We start from the raw sequence: 21547 nt of genomic DNA, 5'->3' as shown, positions 1-21547 counted from the left end.
ATGACAAGTTGATAATGAGAAAAGAGTGAAGAGGAAATAAGAGAGAAAAGATTGTAGTCGCGGAGCTTAGGAAACATCCTCAGCTTGGACAGGGCATCGCATGCTGTTTTTGGTTTGGCACCACCACCAAGAAACAACATACATGGATGCATGGCTGCATTCTTTGGCAGGAACCAGCGAAAACAGAAGATAAGAAACAGGAGAAATATAAAAACAAAATTCTTGGGCAGGATTTCTGCAAACTCCAAACACAAAACAAGCCATGTCCTTTTCAACACGGAGATCATTTTACATAATTAACTTTGACACATAGCTCCACCAAGTCTCGTGTGTATTCATATTCATTCATTTTTGCTTGAGTCTTGCATGTCTGCAGATGTGTGAAAGCTTTTCCCCTCTCTGCTCCTAGCTGTTTGTTTTGGGCTCCTTCTCTCGCCCATTGAGCTCCGTTGTAGTAGCACACTACTCTTCCCATCCCTTCCACTAGCTGACAGGAAGCAGAGGCAGGCCTGGTGTGCGGCCCTGTGATGTCACTTCCTGTGCCTGTGAGGGAAGTGTATTTGCCGTGAGGCGTGGGGGCCGCCAGCAGAGCTGCCTGGGCTTCCCGTGACAGCTTGAAGACATACAGTTGTTGCGTATCCCGCAGTTAAATTCAATCCAGATTCTCTGGAATCCGGCTCTCTCGCTTGACCCCTCTCTCTCTCTCCAACTCTCCCTCACTTACCCCTGCTCGCACTATCACTCTTGCACTCTCTGTCTGTCTCTTCCTCCCTCCCTCACTCTCCCTCCCTCCGTGCTCCACTGCTGTGTCCTCTTTGAATGAGAGAAGCTGAAACACGTGGTTTCTTTGAGGCAGCTCTGTGTGTGCATGTGTATGTTTTGAGTGTGTGTGCCGCTTTTGTCTGTTGCGTGTGCACTTACAGCAGTAGCTGTTTTTTTGTGCCTCAAAATGAGGACCAGATCTTTTCCAACCCTGGCAAATTGCAAAGCTAGATGTTTTATTTTGATATGCCACTCCATGGATCTGTGCAGAGGTGTTCTGCCTTTGATCTGTCGCTGCTAACATTTCTCTCTGTACTGGGCGACCATTCGTTCCTTATGGCCTGGCCCAGCACTCATATGGAAGCTGGTTGTCTGTGTGTGTGTGTGTGTTGTGTGTGTGTGTGTGTGTGTGTGTGTGTGTGTGTGTGTGTGTGTGTGGTGTGTGTGTGTGTGTGTGTGTGTGTGTGTGTGTGTGTGTGTGTGTGTGGTGGGGGGGTGTTTAAAATAAGGGAATAGAAAGATAAAGATTGGGAGAGTGAGTACAGGAGGTGGGTACAGAGAAAAGGAGGAGTGGAAAAGTGTTAAGGAAGGCCACACTAACGCTATCAAGGGCTCTTTTCTTCTCAGGGTTGGGGTTGGTCTGTGGCGCCGGGCATTCTGGGTACCCGTAGGGGTCAGGAGAAGCAAGTGTGAGCAACATTTGTACAGATGTTGTGTTATTTTTATAGCTCTCCTCCATTTGCTGGGTGGCATTTCCTTCAGTGTTAACAACCAGGTTAACTGCACACAGACGCGCTCAGGGACTCCAGCCAATTTTTTTATTGTTACGCTAACTCAAGCAATTTTTCTCTCCCTACCCCCCCCAGCACCCCACCCCCCATCACAAAAAAAAAACCCTACTCCTTTCTTCATCTACCTAACCCCATGAGTCCAGCTTCACCCCCAAACCTCTCCCTGCCTCCGTGAAGAAGGGATTTATGGTTCCTAGAAAGGAGAGTGACAGAGTGGTGTGCTGTAATGGTTTTACCTCTCAGGAGGTAGCAATGCTAAGCTACACTCCTCTGCTTCCACATGGGAGGGTGAAAGTAAAGGCCCTGAGCCAGACAGCCATTCTTGTCTACATACTGACCACAGCCATCACAGCAAATGACTGAAACAGAGCTTGGGCTCCATCTGCAAATAGACAGAAATGTGGGTTTGGTCTGAGAGTGACAGTTAAGCTATATTAATGGAGTGAATATGGTTCTGACAAAGTACTTTGGTATCAGTAATCTTATGATATATTTGGGCATTACTGTTGGTGTTTTCAATTATGGGTTTGTGAGCATAAACAAAGTCTACAACCACACTAGCGGCTCTGTGAGGTTATACTTTGGCACAGCGGTGCTTTAAGCTAGAATGCTAGCATCAGCATGCTAACATGCTCACATATAGTCACACTGACAAACTCAAATTTGAACTTGAATGAAAAGTATCAGCAAAGTTATTGCACTTAATCCTGATGGGAACTTGAATGTCTGTACCAGGTTTCATGGCAATCCACTCAGTAATTGTTTTGATATTTCACTAAAACCACAAAAGTGAACCTCAGGGCTCGAAAGGAAAAGTCAAGGGATAACCAAAGTCAAAAGGAGTCATACTCGGAGTACCATGAATGTCTGTACAAAATTTTAAAGCAATCTATCCAATAGTTTTTGAAGATACTTCAGTCTGGACCAAAGTGGTAAACTAAACAACAGACTGACATTACTTTAAAAAAAAAAAAAACACTAATAATGGTGATATCACATTCATTCATTTTACTCAGCTGAAACTGTCAAAAAGTAAAGCACTACTGAACACAAAATGTCTAATTTAGAATGAAGAGGACTTGTAAGCACTTTTGTCAGCAGCAGCTGCTTCTTGACAGAAAAGCGCTGCAAGGCCCCCATCAGAAATTTATTCAGAGTGGTCAGGACATTGAGCCTGAGGTTGGCCAGCCAATATCTACTGTATGTAAAGGGAGAAGCTGATTCAGCATTTTCCATGTTTTAATGTGGCATGATAATTCTGGGAAGCTGTGATGAGGGGTACGGGAATTTTCAGAAAGGCGACCAGTGTTTCACTTGTTGATTTTTCTTTGGTTGGAAAGAGAGAGGGACTAATATTTGACTCTTATTTTGAAAGCTGCTCCGTTCTCTTGCACTCATGCATGTGTATAAATAAGCATGTCTGTGGTCAGCTCACCTGTAGAATGTTTTGGTTCAACATGTCCTGTTTCCACAATACCTTTTTGTGTCCAATGTATACTTGACGGCAGCATTATGATTTCCTATGCAAGCTCCACCTAATTTTTTTTCCCCCCAATTGCACTTTTTCCATTCACTAATTATTCCATTTTCAAATTTCAAAATTTGGCTTCGCCAAGTATAAATGTGAAAGGCCTATTAAACCTCTAAAATGCATGGAAGTATGTATCTGAAAGTTGTGTTTTAAGAGAATGCAACAGAGCAAAACTTAATTATGGTATCAACATTAATTCATCTCCTCTCTCCTATTTGTAGTTGACTCGTCAGAGGCTAGTGGATGCAGATGGGATCATCAACCCTGGGGCTTTCTACATCTACCTAACTGCCTGGGTCAGCAATGATCCTGTGGCATACGCTGCCTCGCAGGCCAACATTCGCCCACACCCTCCCGAGTGGCTCCACGACCGTACTGACTCCATGCCCGAGACACGCCTCAGCAGTAAGTCAGCGCGCCATAAGTTCACAAAATGTGGTAGAATTGCAAACAGGATGCCTGACAGTATTATGGAGTAGAGTTTTTCTTTCACCTAAGAAAGGAAATTTCAATAATAATGTTGTTAGCTCCAACAAATAAAGCATTGCAGAAATTTGAAATGTTGAAGTTCATACCTGCTTCATGGTACAGCTGAACAAATTGCATTTACAAACCCTAACTGAAACTTTAAGCCTAACTTTTGTGGGGCTCATTGGTCTCTTTGACTTTATTCAGGTTCCATAAGACGGCTGTTACATATGAGCACTGTTTACCTCTTGTGGTTTGAGTTATTGCTCCTTGTCTGCCTCTTAGCTTTAAAAGAGGTTGTAGACTTTACTGTACCACTGCGGTGTGTGTGTGCGTTTGTGTATGTGTGAGCTCAGGTTGCAGGGCTGAGGACCAAGACACGGCTCACTGTGGTTCTTCTAATGGTGCCTGTGGTGAATGCTATAATCCTGGCTACCATGGGGCCTTGCATTACACATACACACACACACACACACACACACACATACAAACGCACACACACGCGCACAAACATTATTAAAACTCAGTGACCCCAAACACTACACACACCCTGTTCTCATTTCCCTACCACACACACAGACTGTAACTCACATAAAAAAGTACAGTCATGTTGTTGTTTGATTGTAGCCGGTGATTTGGTACAACTCAGGAAGTGCTCCACGGGGGAGGAAAATGATTGGATAACAAGGAGAGACTGGGTTTGGGTGGGAGGCACAATTGGATAACAAGCAGGAAGTCCTTTACAGGGAGGGAATATGATTGGATAAGCAGTGTGAAGTGCTTGGCTGTGCGGGAGCTCCCCGGAGCAGATTGGTGTTGGCTGAAAGCCAACTTGTATCCTAATAGAAATTTATAGTTGAGATTATAATGGGCCAAACCATGTTAGCAAGTGCTCCTGTCTGACCCTACAGGCACTGTGGGATATACACACTCACACACTCACACCAACACCAGACAGAGCAAAAACATGTTTTTTTATAAGTAAAAGGATAGATAGATAGATAGATAGATAGATAGATAGATAGATAGATAGATAGATAGATAGATAGATAGATAGATAGATAGATAGATAGATAGATAGTTTCAGAGTAAGTCTTGTGTTATTAATTACACTGCAAGCAAAAATCTGAATAAATACGGTGTTTTGTTAGCGCCAAAGATGACTTCATAGCAGAATGACAGGCAGGTATGCGTGTTTATGCATCTATATTATGCTTTACGTGGCGGTGCTAAGTTTAGGGTGTGGTAATGGTGGTGATTCTGACATTGTAATTACCGTGAATCAACGTTAGCTCTGACACTCTGCTGTGTCTGGAACTGATAGGCCCTCATTAGCCAGGCTGGGCCACAGACTGGCTGGGTTTGAGTCAATGGAGCTCTGTTTCACACTGCTCCGCCCACCCCCGCCACACACACAGACACACACACACACACACACACACATGCACCCGCGTGCACACACACACTTGCCCACAGATGTAGCTACTCTTGGAACAAGGTTGGATTAGGGAGGGAAAGCCTTGATATTGGTGGTTTGGCTGAAGAGTCCAAAATTATTTCTGCAGATACACTAAATGATCAGAGCCTAATGCTATTTAATCAGAATAGACAAATATCATCTACAGATGTCATCGTTGCTGCTGATGATTTATCTGATTACTTCCTTAATGTTCCTGAGTAATCTCTTCCTCTAAATTGGACTTTCATCATCTTGCTAATAAAAATGATCTGGTGATTACAGCTAAATTAATATCAAGTTGTATAATTTTTTTTTTTTTTACGTCCTAACAAATGACCTTTCCTTTCATTGTCTCTCCATCCAGTCCCGGCAGCCGAGCCCATCGAATACGCACAGTTCCCCTTCTACCTCAACGGGCTCCGGGAGACGCCGCAGTTTGTGGAGGCCATCGAGAGCGTGCGGGCTATATGCAGCAACTACAGCCGACAAGGCCTGCCCTCCTACCCCAACGGCTACCCTTTCCTGTTCTGGGAACAGTATGTTAGTCTGCGCCACTGGCTCCTGCTGTCCATCAGTGTCGTGCTCGCCTGTACCTTTCTGGTCTGTGCCCTCTTCCTGCTCAACCCATGGACCGCCGGCATCATAGTGAGTTTTGGATGAAACAAGCAGACAGTAGACGACACACTTTGATAAGCATAACATATTGCTGGTTTGATAGGTTAATGGATTATGTTACAAGCAGGCCCATTGCTTAACAAGGACAGAAAGAAATTTATTTTTTCCTGCTTTCCTCCCTTGCTTTCCTGATTCAATGTGTGGTCCAGAGGGCATCTCAGAGAGGAGAGAGTCGGAAGGGAGAAGGGGCTGCTGTGTGTTATTGTAGCCCAGTCACCAGTGTTTATCTTGTGCTGTTTTGTTAGGGCCACTCTGTTTAGTCTAGTCCAACACTCCCAGACACCAATGCTGAAATAAATGGGGAAAGGACACAAAGTTACTCAGGCAACTCGCTCCCACTCTAAACCTATAAAAAGTTTGATTTTATTTCCATCCTCCTCCTCTCGCAAGTTTCCAAGGATACATGCAAACATACGTTCACATACGCAGGCAAGCACACAGACACTCACTTGGAGCACACACACAGACATGTATATACTTGCACACATACAGTATGAACGTGTAAACACACAGGTACATAATTCACACAGAAACACATACACGGAGCGCTCTGGTTTTTCTCTCTGGTGGGTTGTATTTTACGACAGGCAGTGGCCAGGCCACCCGAGCCCTTAAACAGAGGAGGAGGGGACCTCATGTTCATCCTTCAGGCTTTACTAGCAAGATCAAAAGACAAGTTATGGAGAGGCGTCAAGTTTAACCATTTAGTCTTTCCAGGACCAGACCACTTCTAGTCCTACAATGTCAAACCCTCAAACCTTAAGCCCTCTTAAACCCTCTTAGCTATTTTCCCTGAAACACATCTTAACCACATAGACAGAGGCCTTGTTTAAACCTTGTTTAGATTTATACAGATTCTTTCTAATCCACTCGATATTGATTGCTGTTTACACTTCTCATTAGAATGGGTTTCATGAGTGAGTCATGTAGAGTGATCGCTTGTGATCTGGTTTTGCTTCCTGTCCATCTTCTTGATTGACATTTGATTTCATCTGTGGGAAAACTCAACTAAAAGACAAAAATAAATAAATACAGGTTCATCCTTCAAAATTTTGCCAAAGTTGTCCGTCACGGGATATGTAGGTAGAACCGAGTCTGCTAAGATCTTAAAAGCCTAAAATAGTCAAGTTTAGTTTCAAGTTCAATTCCCTGAACGTGATCAGGACCAAATGTTTTTTCAATATATATATATATATATAAAGTGTAAACTGAGACACTCACACACAAGCACTGCACACAAATACCCCCTCATGGACACACATGTGCATACTCTGTGCTTGCTCACTTATATATGCACCCACATACATACATACACATACAGCTCCTTCCCGTGCCCACCTCAACCCTCTTCAAAGGATTTGGGCCCCATGTAACCTGACACCTGTCAGCTGATAAAGGCATTTACTCCCAGCTCCTGTCCCAGTCTACTCTGAAGCCTCCACTTACACACACACACACACACACACACACACACACACACACACACACACACACACACACACACACACATTTCACCCACATGTAACAGATCCATAAGCTATAAGACAGAGATACTTGCACATATCATCCTCTTGTATTATTGCTGCCTGTCTGTCTTGTGTACATTCAAAGTCCAGGTCAGCTGTAAATTCACACAGCATGTGCAGAGAATGATATTTTATTTACTATAGACCAATAATGTAGAAGATTATTTCCATTTATGGTAATTCCACCCACTATACTTACATGTTTTCCAGCTCTACAACACTAGATCTCTACAACTGAAGCTATGAGCTGATTAAGTACACAAACATATATATATATTTTATTTAAATTTATTTTATTCAGCCTGAACCGTCCCCATTTCTGTCCTGTCCTGTGTTTGATTGAACATATAAAATCACTTTTCTTTAGAAAAGAGATTTATCAACCCCCTTCCTTTCTAACAGAAACTCCTCCTTTCCCTTCAGGTGTTGGTGCTGTCTCTCATGACCGTAGAGCTGTTTGGCTTCATGGGGCTGATGGGAATCAAGCTGAGTGCCGTCCCCGTGGTCATTCTCATTGCCTCTGTGGGCATTGGAGTGGAGTTTACCGTCCATGTGGCCCTGGTAGGTGTAGACACTAGCTCACACATACACAATCGTTAATACTCTAATGCAGTTTACCAGTGAGAAGTTTAGAATTTGAATGGTTTTGAAACGGTGAACCCATTGATAATGAGACATCAACGTGTTTGTGTGTGTTGTAGGCGTTCCTGACTGCCATAGGGGATCGTCACAAGCGGGCAGTGCTTGCACTGGAGCACATGTTTGCTCCGGTGCTCGATGGAGCCTTTTCCACCTTATTAGGTGTCCTAATGCTTGCGGGCTCTGAGTTCGACTTTATCGTCAGGTGAGTCCAAGTCAAACCTCGTTAGAAAAAGCTAAATTGATTTAGCCTGACACAGGATCGCACCTCCAGAGGTTATTGTATGGCGTCTATGTGGCTTCAGTAGACTGTTGAGACCATGCCTCAACCTGTGTGTCACGCAGGAATCTACCTGAGATACAAATCATGCATGAAGGCCGCTCTCCTCCTCTGTTCCCTCCCTCTATCTCTTTCTTGTCTTCCACCCACATCTCCATTTCATACCCCCTCTCTGTAAACCTGTAAACCTCATCCTTTTTCCAGCTACCATACAGATACCTGCTTTTTTTTTTGTCCATTTCTGGGGGCTTGATCTCCAAGAGACTTCATGAACAAGGCCTTTATCTTTCTCCAACCTCCCCCCCCCCCTTGTGTCTTTGCTTTCATCCTCCTCTTCTCCCCCTTAATGTCTCTCATGCCTGACATTTTAGGGGAAACCAGGGAAAGGATGGAGAGTTGAAGGTCAGGAGAAAGAGGAGGAGGGCTAGGAGGGAGTAGACGAAGAAGCAGAGGGAAGCGAAGTGAAAAAGGGCGGGCGGGGGGGGGGCAGGAAAGTCCTCTGGCTTTTGTAATCTCCTTCAGCTAGTTTAACTGCTCTCGCTAGACATTTATAAGCATGGGAAGGAGTAACAGGGTGGGGGGCAAGAGGGCAGTTGTGGAAAGACAGGAGAAGTGGAAATTAAAGCCGACACTCTGTGGGGGCGCTGCGCCGGTGGCTCCTTTTGTGTGTGTGTCCTCTCGTAAGAATCAGACAGAAAGGTAGCGACCAGCCGCCATACGAGGGAGGAAAATTAATGATTCTGTACATTCTCAAGCCTGGAGGATTATGAGAAGTTTCCACTGAGCTCAGTGTATAATTTAAAGTCTCGTATGGTCTTAAGTGGCTGCATATACACACATTCTTGGTAGCAGCTAGATGAGGTAGCTATATAATTAGTTTGACCTGCTCCTTTTAAGAAAAGGGAGCGCTGAAGTCCATGTGATCTGCAAGCACACGAACTTTGTCATGTGCTCATGCATGCACAAGCACACAATCACACACAGTACCCCTCATATGCACACACACACACACACACACACACATACACGCACGCACACACACACACACACACACACACTAGCCTGCACCCTGACCTTGTAATCATGGGGGTCAATGATGCCTGCCAGTGAGAGCGCACACAGATACACACTCAAGAGAGACACATACAAACAGACACACATACACACACAAACACAGGGAGGCCTATAGACCTTCTTTCCTCAACTCCAGTGGTGTGCTCTGGTTTCTGGCTCAGTCGCGGGCCTCCATTTAAAGGTTCTGCTGTTGTCTGAGCAAACAAAGCAGCGCCCCAAGACGGTGCAATAACAACAGGCCCAGCTCGTATTTTTCTGCTTGCGCCGAAAGAAATGTTTCCCTGACTTTCCCCCCGTCAGCCCTGTGAATGTTTTCACTCTAAACAGCCTAGCGGGGGCACTCAGCCTGGTATGTGGGCCGCACGCGTGCATGTGTAGGCCTACATGTATGTCCATATATGTGTCCAAAGGTGACGTGGCGTTTGCCCATCCTGGTGCGTATGGGAATCTGAACCGTAGTGATGACACAATTATTTCAGTTCCTCTTATAGAAACAGTTCTGATAATCTAATAAAAGCATGATGAAGGACAGGTTGGTGGGCTTTAAATGCTGCATAAATGTAAGGTGTGTGTGTGTGTGTGTGTGTGTGTGTGTGTGTGTGTGTGTGTGTACACCCACATCACTGATCAGGTGCTTTCTGTATTTGTCCGTTTACCTGAAGGGTGCATGTGCCATGTGTATTTCTATAATGTGCATTGGTCTTTTTGAATTAATCTAAGTAGGAAAACAACAACAGACTTGATTTAGAGGATGTATTCTATCCTTGAATTGATTCATCTTGTGATAATCCATCCGTCTACCCAAAGCACTACCGGCTGAACTCACAGCGTGAAGTCCTGTTCTCAGGTCACATCAACGTTCCAGCGACGGTGTAAAAATAACTCTAGCTTGGTCTCGTCGTTGCTGCTTCCACATGGGAAGTGAGGCCACCCATGCTGGATAGACAAGGACCTGTGCTCCTCACTTGTGGGCCCCCCCACCCCACCCCTTCATGGTTCATCAGTGTGTCCCTGATAACCTGAGAGCTTCCACTGGAGAACTAAGTGAGGAGGAAAGCCTTCCCTAATGAAGGGAGCTGGATTGGACAGGGAGGGAGATTGGGGGGTCTTACCTGATACATTGGAGATTTAATTAGACGGAGGGGATTGTGGAGTGGCCGGGAATTTCACAGGGGCTTAGCTGGAAAGGAGGGAGAGAAAAGTGAGGCAGGCAGAGAAGAGAGAAAAAGAAATAAAAGAGAGGGAGAGAGGCCAGGCAGGGGTGGCGCTCTGAGGGTCCCCTTCTCTTCTTCCTAGACTAAATTGTTTAAATTCTATACCCTTCACTTCATTTGTTTGCTTCTCCCTCTCTCTCTCTTTTAGAGCCGGAGAGGAGAGTGAGGCCCCTGTCCTCTTTTGCCCCCCAACCCCAAAACCCCCCCACCCCCTCTTACCCCTTCAACCCCCTCCCTCCACATTCCTCACTGCTTTGTTTTCTCCATGTTTGCTTATACACCACACACCCAAGAGAGAGTACCCTCGCCCCCAATAACCTCCCCTTCTTTTTTTTTTCTTTCCTCCTGTGCCTTTGAATTAACCAGCTCTGGCTAATTATGCTTCCCCTTTCTTTTCTCTCTGCGGCTTCTTTAAGACTAACCCTCTTTGGCAGGACTTAGAAACACACAAGGTACATTTCTGTTTTGCTCCTCAAAACCACAGTGCATGCCTGCCTGTCTGTGGGGGGGTTTATATATATGTGTGTGTTTAAGGAGTGGCTTGAGTGTCTTTGTGGAAGTATTATTTTGGGCATGTGTGATGGGTTGATCTTGCACGTCTCCCCACGTTTAAACCCTCTGTGGTTTGCACAGGTATTTTCTTTGTTTAGACGCTTGCTTTGTTTCTCTTCTTGTCTGTCTGTGCTGGTCTGAGCAACTTTGGGGTTTTTTTTTTGTTCCCATCATCAAATTGCACAATTTGTTTGCTATATCTTATATTTTTAGTAAATGTTTTCATGTTGTTTCACATAGGAAGTCAGAAGTAAATGTAATGATTTGCTTGTAGTGTGTTTCATCTTTACATGTTGCGTTTAGTTAAATTATGCCCCCCATTGAACTCTCTTTGCATATGTGTGTTTTTATTGCAGGTATTTCTTTGCTGTGTTGGCCATCCTCACAGTTCTTGGAGTCCTGAATGGATTGGTCCTTCTCCCAGTATTACTATCATACTTTGGACCCTATCCAGAGGTAAGAGATAAAAAAAAAATACAACTGCAAGAAAGTGGAATCTTTTTTTTTTTTTTTTTTTTTTTTTTTTTTTTATATAAAAGTGATTCTTTACCTGGTCACACAAGGGCTTCTTCAACTGTTTTTTCCAAGCTGATGAACACCAGTTTCTTACTGCTGCCTCCTCTTACCTCCCAGGTATCACCAGTCGATGGTCGTAGCCGTTTACCCACCCCATCCCCAGAGGCCCCTCCTCACGTGGTTCACTTCTCAGTCCGTCCTCACCACACCACCGGGGCCACCACCACCACCTCTGGTGCAGCTTCAGACTCGTCTGACTCAGAATACAGCTCGAACACCACAGTGTCCGGTATAAGCCAGGAGCTACAGAACTACAACCTGCCCTCACGCAGAGGACCACCTCGAGCCGAGGAGCAGCAGTACCACCTCCAGACCAGCAGAGGCAGAGCAGCCAGGCCAGAGGAGGAGAGGAGAGCAGGATCAGGGCGTAGGCGCTCAGCCAGACAGCCTGACCCTCCGGCCTATACTGTGTCTTCGGTAAGAAAACATTCTCCATAGTGTGCTCGTATGATTTTCTCTTGTTTCTCACATTACAGATATTAATATCTTACTATCTTGCTCTTCAGTCTGTCTCCTCTCAGGGTTGTGATTCTGGGCCGGGGGCAACTCATCGACACAGCAGCAGGAACCCCAAGAGCCAGCTGCACTGGCAGGCCCCGCCCCCAGCCCGCCCGCGCATGGACGCTTTTGAAACTGCTACTGAGGCTGGGGGCCATTATGGCTCACATGGCCATAGAGAACACTCAGCAGGCCACAGAGCCCGCTCTTCCCACAACCCACAACCTCACCACCTCCCTCATCACCACCCCAACCCCACCCCGTATTGCCAACCCATCACCACGGTAACAGCGTCAGCCTCAGTCACTGTCGCCGTTCACCCGGCCCCTTTGCCCAGCCAGAGCCCCCCCGCTTCCTCTTACCCAGGATACACTGCAACGGACAGTTACTGCCCATCAGGGCCGGAGGTGCCAGAGCCTGCCTTTCAGGACCCACATGTGCCACTGGAAACCCAGTTAGGGGCCAGAGGAGTCAAGGTGGAGGCCATGGAGCTCCAAGATTTGGAGTTTGAGGCAGCTGAGAGCAGCCATGGCAGACGGGCTAGCTGAGGTGAGTTTTCAGTTACTTCAGGATCCTTTTAAGAAAAAAATAATCCATGTGTAGTTCAACAGTCTGTTTAGAAAGGTCTGCTTCATCATAAAGTACTGACACTACAATATCCTTTTTGTTTCCAGTTGTGGAGAACAGAAGTACAACGGCCAAAGATGGATTTCTCTGTATTACTAAGCAGCTGACCCGATCTGGCACAGCCCAGCTCTGCATAGCCCAGCCTGGCTCACCTCCGGCCCTGAGCAGCGAGAAACTTGCCAGTGTTGCCGTCATGGTGCTCATTCTTACTGTAACCCATTGGACTATTGTCTTAGATGATTCTATCTATATTTAAAAGATGTATACATATGTAAATATGAACAAAAAGTAGCTATAATTTTAGGAGCCGTACAACTCCTCATGTTAACAGACTGGGGCTGCCATTTTATATGGTGTGTGTGTGTATGTGTGTGCGTGTGCACATGTGTGTGTGTGTATGTGTGTGTGTGTGCGCACGTGTGTGTGTGGTTGCGCGCGTGTGTGTAAATGTGTGCATGTGTATGAGAGAGAGAGATAGATCTCTGATTACTGTTCACTCATCTGTGGATCTGTGCCATTAGGAAGCTTCATCTAGACAAAAATACCTGTCAGCATTCACTGTTGCTGCTCAAAATATTTTTTTTAAATAATATACATTTATAACTCTATGCAAATGTCTCTTTAAACAAAAGAAGTGATCTGTCTACGTATATGTGTGTGTACATGTGTCTGTGTGTAGTAGGTGTGTGTTGGGCTGTGTGATGTGAAACAGCCCCATTATTTTCTGGCTTATACATCAGATACATCCTCAGAACAGACTAACATTTACACTCATTTAAAACATGAGGGAAATTGTTAGAATTATCAAACAGGGCTATGGTATTTTTGTGTGTGTGTGTGTGTTTATGTGTGTGTGTTTATTATTGTATAAAGGTACGCATGTTAAACTATTAATTTTTTATCACAAACCTGTGGTAGTTATGAAACAATTACTGTTTAACTTGACACGCTATGCGTGCTATTTAAGATGAGCAGATATGAAGAAATTTTAAAACTGTTTTGTTTTGTTTTGTTTGTTTAGTTTTCGCCTCTGCATTGGAACCTGTTTCTGCTCTCAGCTTTGTTTCACTGTCTGTTAGGCTGCTCTCTGGTTGTATTTTACTGTAAGAGGTTATGTATTGTTTAACCCTAGCAGGCTGAAATCATGTTCTGTCTTGTATACTGACATACAAGCAGTAAACTCACCTCAGAAACTCACTCTGCGATTACAGGGACATTCACATTACTGATTCTGGAACAGGGTCAATACAGGGTGCTGACTCTGCTCCCTAAGTGATGATGTGTAGTGGATAAGCTAAAGCTCAGACTGTATACTGTATGACCCGATTCAACATCGCACTTGACTGCATTTAAACTTCATTTACAGGAATATCTCGCCTCAAGTAGCTCTTTATTTCTGTACAACCAATAAGCTAGTCCACACAGCCTGCTAAGGGCTAAGCCCTATATGGCCTGACGATGTGCTCCATGTGTGTCTCAATGTATATGTGTGTATAAACATTTATGTTTGTGTATGAGTCCATCCTCTTACTCTGTCTCAGCTCTCCTCTAGTGACAGTAAAGACAACTGGCCCCAATTTGGCCTCAGCCGTCCCCACTGACCTCAACTCATAAAAATCCACAACATAACGCCATGACACTAATTGGATGCCCCCCCACCCCTCACCCCCACCCCCCTCTACTGCCAAATGGCACAACCCAGAGCCTCAGGGGTCAGAGTTTACACCGCCAGCACCTCTCTCTACCAGCAATGGCCAATTTATATGTGCATGTGTGTCTATGTCTGCATGCATACCTGTAACCAACCCCCTGCACCCCCCCCCCTTCAGTTCCAGACTAAGGCCCCTTTGACCCCCTCACTCACCCCCTCCACACCTCAGTTTGCCTCCACTTTTACACTCTCACTTCCTGTAGAACACATGTAGCTCTTCCCAGAAGTCTTTGCAGTTTTCGTCTTTCTGTCCACCATGTTACATCAGCTGCTTGCATGAAATAGGTTGTTCTGTTTGTTTTTCGTTTTGTTTTCTCCCAATGTCACATTGGCAGTAGCGGAGAGAATCATAGCTGGCAACTATTTTATTCATTTTTAAATGTTTTTCGTTTGTTTTTGTTTTCAATATTCAATTGCGATATTTATATTTTTGTAATATAAAACATGTTTTTTTCTTTCATTATTGTTGTGATGCCAGTGGATAACAAATGCAGGGATTTTTATGTCTATTGAAAAAAAACACTATTACAGTTTAATGTTTTTACATTAATGGAGTTTGATCTGTATAAAGTGCTTACTAATGTTAAATAGGAAAAAAAGAGTATATAACATTTTACACTACAGGTCTCATCATAGCTCTTAGAGGATTTTAAAAGGAAAAAAAATCAGTGGTTCTTCCAGACTGCCATTTTGGTCTCAGTTGGCGTGGATGTATGCTGTTTTCAGTTACAAAGATAAATGTATGCCATATAATTTATTTATATGAAAATTTATTTTTGTAGTGTACATAGTAGTTGTCAAGGTATTTGACAGAAGTATATTTTTAAAGAGTTTATATGTAATGATATACCATAACAGAAAAAAAACCTTACAGTGCACACTTTCATTGCTAACTGTCTTGTGAGACAACATCAACACCTCCCCTTCAGTATTATGTTCCGATCCTTGGAGAGAGACAGCTGTTTCTATGGGTTTGTCAAAGGCTAGCCATGAAAGTAGAAAATTGTACTAGCTCTCTAAATATTAATGTTCAAACACTGATAGAATTCTAACAAATAAAAATATTATAACTTATTTGTCTCTTTGTTCATAACTTTAATAAATGGAAACTTAAAAACAACTGCTTTGGTCTGACTGTGAGTTGATTGTTTCAAAAGGGTTTTGTTTCTTTTAAAGGTTCAGTTTGACATTTTTTGTTTTGTTTTGTTTTTTTTGCTTTCTAGCAGAAAATTAGATGAGAAGATTGACACACTCGCATGGTAAATAAGAAGCTACATTCAGCAGCAGGTTAGCTTCACTTACAAAGACTGGGGAAAAGAGGAGAAACACCTCACCTGGCTTATTTAAAGTAAAAAAAGAAGAGTTGTCAACCAGGAGTTCTGAAGCTCACTAATCAACATGAAGCTTTGTTTAATAGTGATAACCTTGTGTAAAAACTGCGTGTTGTGGTGTTACCGGGTTATGTGCTGCACTATTTCATGGGTCAAATTGTGTCTTTATGTTTGTTTGCCCTTTTAGATTAAACAAACAAGTGCAAGGTGATCGTTTCTGAGCCTTAGAGGTGCTGGTTGGTGGATTTTGATACTGTCGATCAGAGCCAGGCTAGCAGTTTCCCCCTTTTTCGAGTCTTTGCGCTAAGCTAAGCTAAGCTAACTAGCTATCGTCTAACATCGCTCATCTAGGCCTCGTAAGCATATTACCCAAAATATTAAACTATTCCTTTAATTTCTGAATTAAAATTCCACATACTTCATACACACTCTCTTTAATGAATAGTTGTTAATGACAGAAATGGGTTTTGCACTGTTTTAGTGACAGCCAGGTACGACAAACATCACCTCAATGCAAGTCAAAACATTTCTGGTGTTCCCTATTAAGCATTGCTACAGGTAAACACGACCTCCCCTCCCTCCCTTTCTTGTCCCACCTCCCTGCCCCTCCCTCCATCGTGTCCTGCAGTATAAAACCCTGACATCTGGTCTGGAGCCCTGCAGCCCTCCCCAACAGCCCACCCAGCTCCGCCCCTGCACCCCCCGCCTCCTCTCCCTGTTCCGTATGATTTTGATTGACAGCTTTATAGACTGCAAGGAAATTGGTTGTAGTTACAATACAGCTGGCCTGTTCGGTGTAATGAAAAAGGGCATGTGGCCTTGAGCTTGCTGCACTGATGGTGAGAGAGAGAGAGAGAGAGAGAGGGAGGCAGAGCGCCTTGTCAACTGTATGGGTGGCAGCTATTTATTCTCATTCTTGTCAGAGAAACTTTTAGACTCACCGTGCAGGAAACCTGCAACTGAAGCACTTAATGTATTGCCACATATTTCTGCAACGTAGATGAACACTTATGTTTTGCAAATATCCAGATGCAGCTTTTCTGTTGTTTCTACATACAAATAAGAGGATCCGTTTTCCCAAGCCACAATCTCAACCTGAACTTCAAGGAGTCTGAGGAACTCACTGACCTTGGATCAGCGGTTAGACGCAGGGAGTAGGCATGTCATTATCTTTTAAGGCCAATAAAGGCACACTACTCCGCTGCATGCTGTCCAACCAGTGCAAAGAGGATTGCTGACTTCTTACAAATGACATGGTGTGTTTGGAAAGCTGGGTGGCAGGGTGTTGTGTGTCATGTTTTGAAGTTTTCTAACTGAGCTTGACATTTTTAGTCTGCTGCTCGATGAAAACACAGAGCCACAGGTGAGACTGCCGCAGGTGTTGGCCATGCGGATCATAATATGGCAGTTAAAACCAAATTTAGGTTGTGGAATTCAAAGAGTGTGTCATTGTATTTTTATCTGACAATCTCTGTGTGCTTGAATATCCTTTAAAAAGTTTTGTTCCAGTGCATTAATGGATAACAATTTGTGAAAACTTTCTGAAAGGTGAAATATCTGTGACCACCCCATGGTTGTTTGTGAGTGACATGGTTCAGTGAGTTCTAATGTTGTTAAGGTCTCTTTCACCAGCACTCCCCTCATCTGCTTGAGGACCCCGGGTCACAAAACCAACACACACCCCTCCTCTGGCCCTGCCTTACCCTTTAACCCCCCCCTCACCTCTAGCTTCCTAACAAATACATATACGCACCCATGCACACACACTCAGGGGCGCCTTCAGAGGTGGAACTGCACATATTGTGAAGAGTGCTTCAATGAAGTTAACGAGCTCCGGGTTGTTAATGAATGACTGTTTCCTGTACCTGTCCTCTCAGCCAACAGAAAAGGGGTTGGAGGGAGAGAAAGACAGGCGGAGGACAAAAGAGGAAGAGAGAGAAGGCAATTAAGAAGCTCCTTCTCTCCTGGACTAATGGATTGTTCAGCCGTGGCTTTCTGCCCAGACTGGGTGACAATGGAGCGGATATGCACTACACAACACTACTTCTTTTACTTATTTATTTCTTTTCTTCTTTTGCTTACTTACTTATCCATAACCTACATGTGTGAGGGGAATTGTACAAAGGAAGTTATTGATTCCTCTGTTCCAGTCCTTCTTTTCCATCCATCTCCCTCCTTCTGCCTCTTTCCATCCCTCAATCGAGCCCTGAAAGGCTTGTCCATCATCACCTGCCTGCAGAGCTAAACCCTCTAAGTGTATACTCTCCTCTACATGAGTGATTGCTCTGTTGACATGACTGCATGGGACATAAACACACACACACACACACACACACACACACACACACACACACACACGCTTGCCAAATCCAGGGCCAGATTTACACATTCTTATTTAAAAAAAGAAAAAAAGAAAACAGAATTTAAGAATAAATCTGCAGGAAGCATCACAGGGTGTGTTGATACGATTTCAGATCCAGATGAATGTGGGGTTTTACCCTTGAGGCCTCACAGACAGACCTTGAAAACCATTCAACTTTGGACTCGATCGTGTTTGTGCCTACAACATGCGTATGAAAAACCACAGTTTGCCAGATTGACATTAAAGCTGGTGCATGTTTCAAAATGTCAGATTTGCATGACAGCAAATTAATGCAGAACTAATAAGAACTGTGTCATATTGTAGGCCAAATATTAGCTTGATCATACCTATGATGACTTCACATATGAGGACTAAACATTAATTACATTAATAAGTTATTACTTTTGTAGTACTTGCTCTTCTGGACATTTAAAAATGGTGCCAGTAGTGTATTATTGCTTCAAAAGACGTATGACTGACATTTTTTTAATTTAAACCTGAACTTTGCTTTTTTAATACAATATCACTTACTTCTATCATTATTGTGTGAGCTTCAAAGAAATATGAAAGTGCTGTAACATGAATGCTCTATGTTCATGATGTGTATTCAATTCATAATGCATTTCATAATTTCTTGTAATAAATAAATAAGATAAATAAGTTAATAAATAAATAAATAAGTAATCTATTTCAAGTAAGGTTAAAAGTTCAATATGAGTTGATTTGATGTATAGTAAATTCATTTGTTATTGTTAAAATGTAGTGAGACGTGAAATGGCTCATATCGCGAGAATGCGCCGTCACTTATGACGGAAGTAACAGGTGAGCGGTCTCTTTTTTCCCACGGACTGCACACGAGCGTACACCGCTCACGGGGCTCCGGTTTTACAATAAAGTATTGATTATTGACGACTGAAGCTGAAGCAGACAGTGTAAGGACTCTAAAGGACTCACGAACCTTTTTTTCAACGAGGTATTTGTTTTACTCCTAAAATGCCTTTGTTTCATGTTAGCTGTTTTCATGGTATTTACTGCACAACATGTTGATATGCCTTCATTAAGTTCACTCACTGCGTCCCTGAGGCATAATGTAGGTGTGTAAACATCAGAGAAACAAGACCTGCCAAAGCAATAAACACCTGTGTCTGTTTCATCATGAAAGCTACAAAATATTTCAACATTTTGAGAAATGCACTTGTTAGGTTTCTTGCAGAGATCATACAACTCTCATATTTGTATGCTAAATGAAGCTAAAACAAGGAGAAAGATAGCTTAGTTTAGCGTAAAGACTGGAAGCAGAGGGAAATAGCTAGCATCGATCTGTCCAATGATCCACAAAAATCAACCTTTGAGGATTTTACTCAACTCAACATAAAACTATGGGTTTGGGAAATTAAACCGCATCTTGCTATTTTCATATTTTTCTCTGTGTATGGACAAAACAAACAAGATAAAAATATGTAGATTGTATTTAACTTTGTTCAGAGGCAGGTTATTTGTTTCCCCGTTTCCAGTCTTCATGCTACGCTAAACTAGTCAGTTGCAGGCTTTAGTGTTATATTTATGTGCAGCAGTTTACACTGAAGATGACAAACATTGATTTTTTTCATCTGTCTCATGGCGAGTGAATAAGCTTACTCCCCGAAATGTTAAACTATTCCTTTCCTCACAGAATCCCTTGAAGCACAAAAACTGTGATGATATGTGGCACATGTCTAGAGAGGCTCTCCTGCCATAACACAGCACATTTCTCTTCTATTCTTTCTGTTCTATTCTGTCAGCAGTCTCAAGGTGGGTGGTTTTGGGTGGGTTTTGGTGCTGGTGTTCAGTCCCACCCAGGGACCCGTTTGACTTGGCTGGCTGTTCTATCTCCCACAGAGGGAGTTCGTTCTTCCTACAAGACGGATCCAGAAGAATGTGAGGTCCAAGTCTCCAGTGGCCAAACTTACATAAGCTTAGTGTTACAGAGCAGTTCTGCAAGCTGCAGTTGTAAATAACAAGAAAATAGAGAATGACGTGAGAAATATGCTCAGCAGTTGTCATACTGGAGAGAGCAGTGATGCACAGTAATCAGGAGGCTCTAAGTGTATATCTGTGCAGAGTTTGTCAGGGTTGCAAGAGGGACTCCAGCATCTGTCTTCTCTTTCCCTCTTTCTTTCTCTTAATCTCTCTTAGCCTGTATGTCTGACAGTGATTAAAGTTAGCATTTGGTGTTTGGAAATCAGATGTCTAATGATCAGGGGATAGTTGAGCATTATTGTGAAAGAAATGATCACTGGGGAGGAGGTATTTAGAGAAAGTTGTCAAATGTGTAACTGGAAGTTGCCTTTGACATTCAGTCCAGACTGAAATATCTCAACAACTGTTATAGGGATATCCATGACATTTTGTACAGACATTCATAGTTTCCAGAGGTTGAATTCCAATGATTTTGGTGATCCCATGACCTTTCCTGTAGTGCCACTTGCAGGTTAACAGAGGTAAAGACAGTCATGGTTCCCAGAGGATGTATTCAACTGACTTTAGCCATCCTCTAGTTTTTCTTGAATGTGGTTTTGAGTGACATGTCTTGACAGATGTGGGTTGATAGATTGTCATGAAATTTGGTACACACATCCATATCCCCACAGCAGGACTTTGGTGATCCACTTTTCTTTAAATGTCAATTTGACTTTTATGATCAAACAACCCATCAGCCTCAGCTGTGCTTTGTGTTTTAGAGCTGATTAAAAAATGTAGGTATTCTAACAGTCAAAACTAAGTTGGTGAGCATGGTAAACATTATAGGTGTTATGCATCAGCATATTACCATGCTTAGCATTAAGCTCAACCTCATATAGCGGCCAGCATGGCTGGAGACTCAGTCTTGTTCTCATATTGAACGCTAATTTTCTACTCATGCTTGCATTTCAAAATGGATATATAACATTTTGGATCAGAGCTATTTTTTCATAGCCAAGCATTCTTTCATTCATACATGACTTGAATGACTGTTCTGTACAAAAACTTTTGTTGAACATGATTTCTTACACACTACTACTACAGCTCTCCAGGAATCCTACATGTAAAAGAGGGAGAGAAGAGGAGCGAGGGAGACAGAGCAGTGTAGAGGTCCAAGACGGTGAGGGAACCACATCCAATTCCTAGAAACAGCTGACATGATTCACCGTGCATTCGGCAGCATTCAAAGGCTTCTGCTGCAAGAGAGATCCACCTACAGAGCCAAAGATTGTATCTCGCATAGTCAGCAGTAAAAAGCTCAAGAGATTTGCCAGGATTATTATTAATGTTGGCTGTTGTCGCTGCATTTTAGACAACACTCTAAACGAAATGCTGATGTGTGGTCTTTTGAAGTATTTTTCTCCAACTTTCACAGCCTCATATTTCTTCTGTGCGGCGCAGATTCAGACCACCCTACTCAAGCTTGAGATCTAAGACCCAAAACAAGTAGGCTGATTTTGATCTAGTTAG

General features: G+C 43.3%; 1 protein-coding gene across 1 annotated transcript in view; it reads left to right on the top strand.

Annotated features, from left to right (window-relative positions):
- Positions 1-15503, top strand: part of ptch1 (patched 1) — a 51910-nt gene extending 36407 nt beyond the window's left edge. Inside the window, exons 17-24 of the mRNA XM_056377069.1 lie at positions 3306-3489; positions 5376-5656; positions 7636-7773; positions 7914-8056; positions 11328-11427; positions 11605-11964; positions 12054-12594; positions 12720-15503. Coding sequence (XP_056233044.1) covers positions 3306-3489; positions 5376-5656; positions 7636-7773; positions 7914-8056; positions 11328-11427; positions 11605-11964; positions 12054-12593 — 1746 coding nt within the window. The 3' untranslated portion in view covers position 12594; positions 12720-15503. The remainder of the gene's footprint in view (positions 1-3305; positions 3490-5375; positions 5657-7635; positions 7774-7913; positions 8057-11327; positions 11428-11604; positions 11965-12053; positions 12595-12719) is intronic.
- The last annotated feature ends 6044 nt before the right edge of the window (positions 15504-21547 follow it).

This window comes from Seriola aureovittata, chromosome 5, assembly GCF_021018895.1.
Source record: "Seriola aureovittata isolate HTS-2021-v1 ecotype China chromosome 5, ASM2101889v1, whole genome shotgun sequence".
Classification (NCBI taxonomy): domain Eukaryota; kingdom Metazoa; phylum Chordata; class Actinopteri; order Carangiformes; family Carangidae; genus Seriola; species Seriola aureovittata.
The sequence above is the reverse complement of the archived record's forward strand: the minus strand, read 5'-3'. Positions and strand labels throughout refer to the sequence as shown.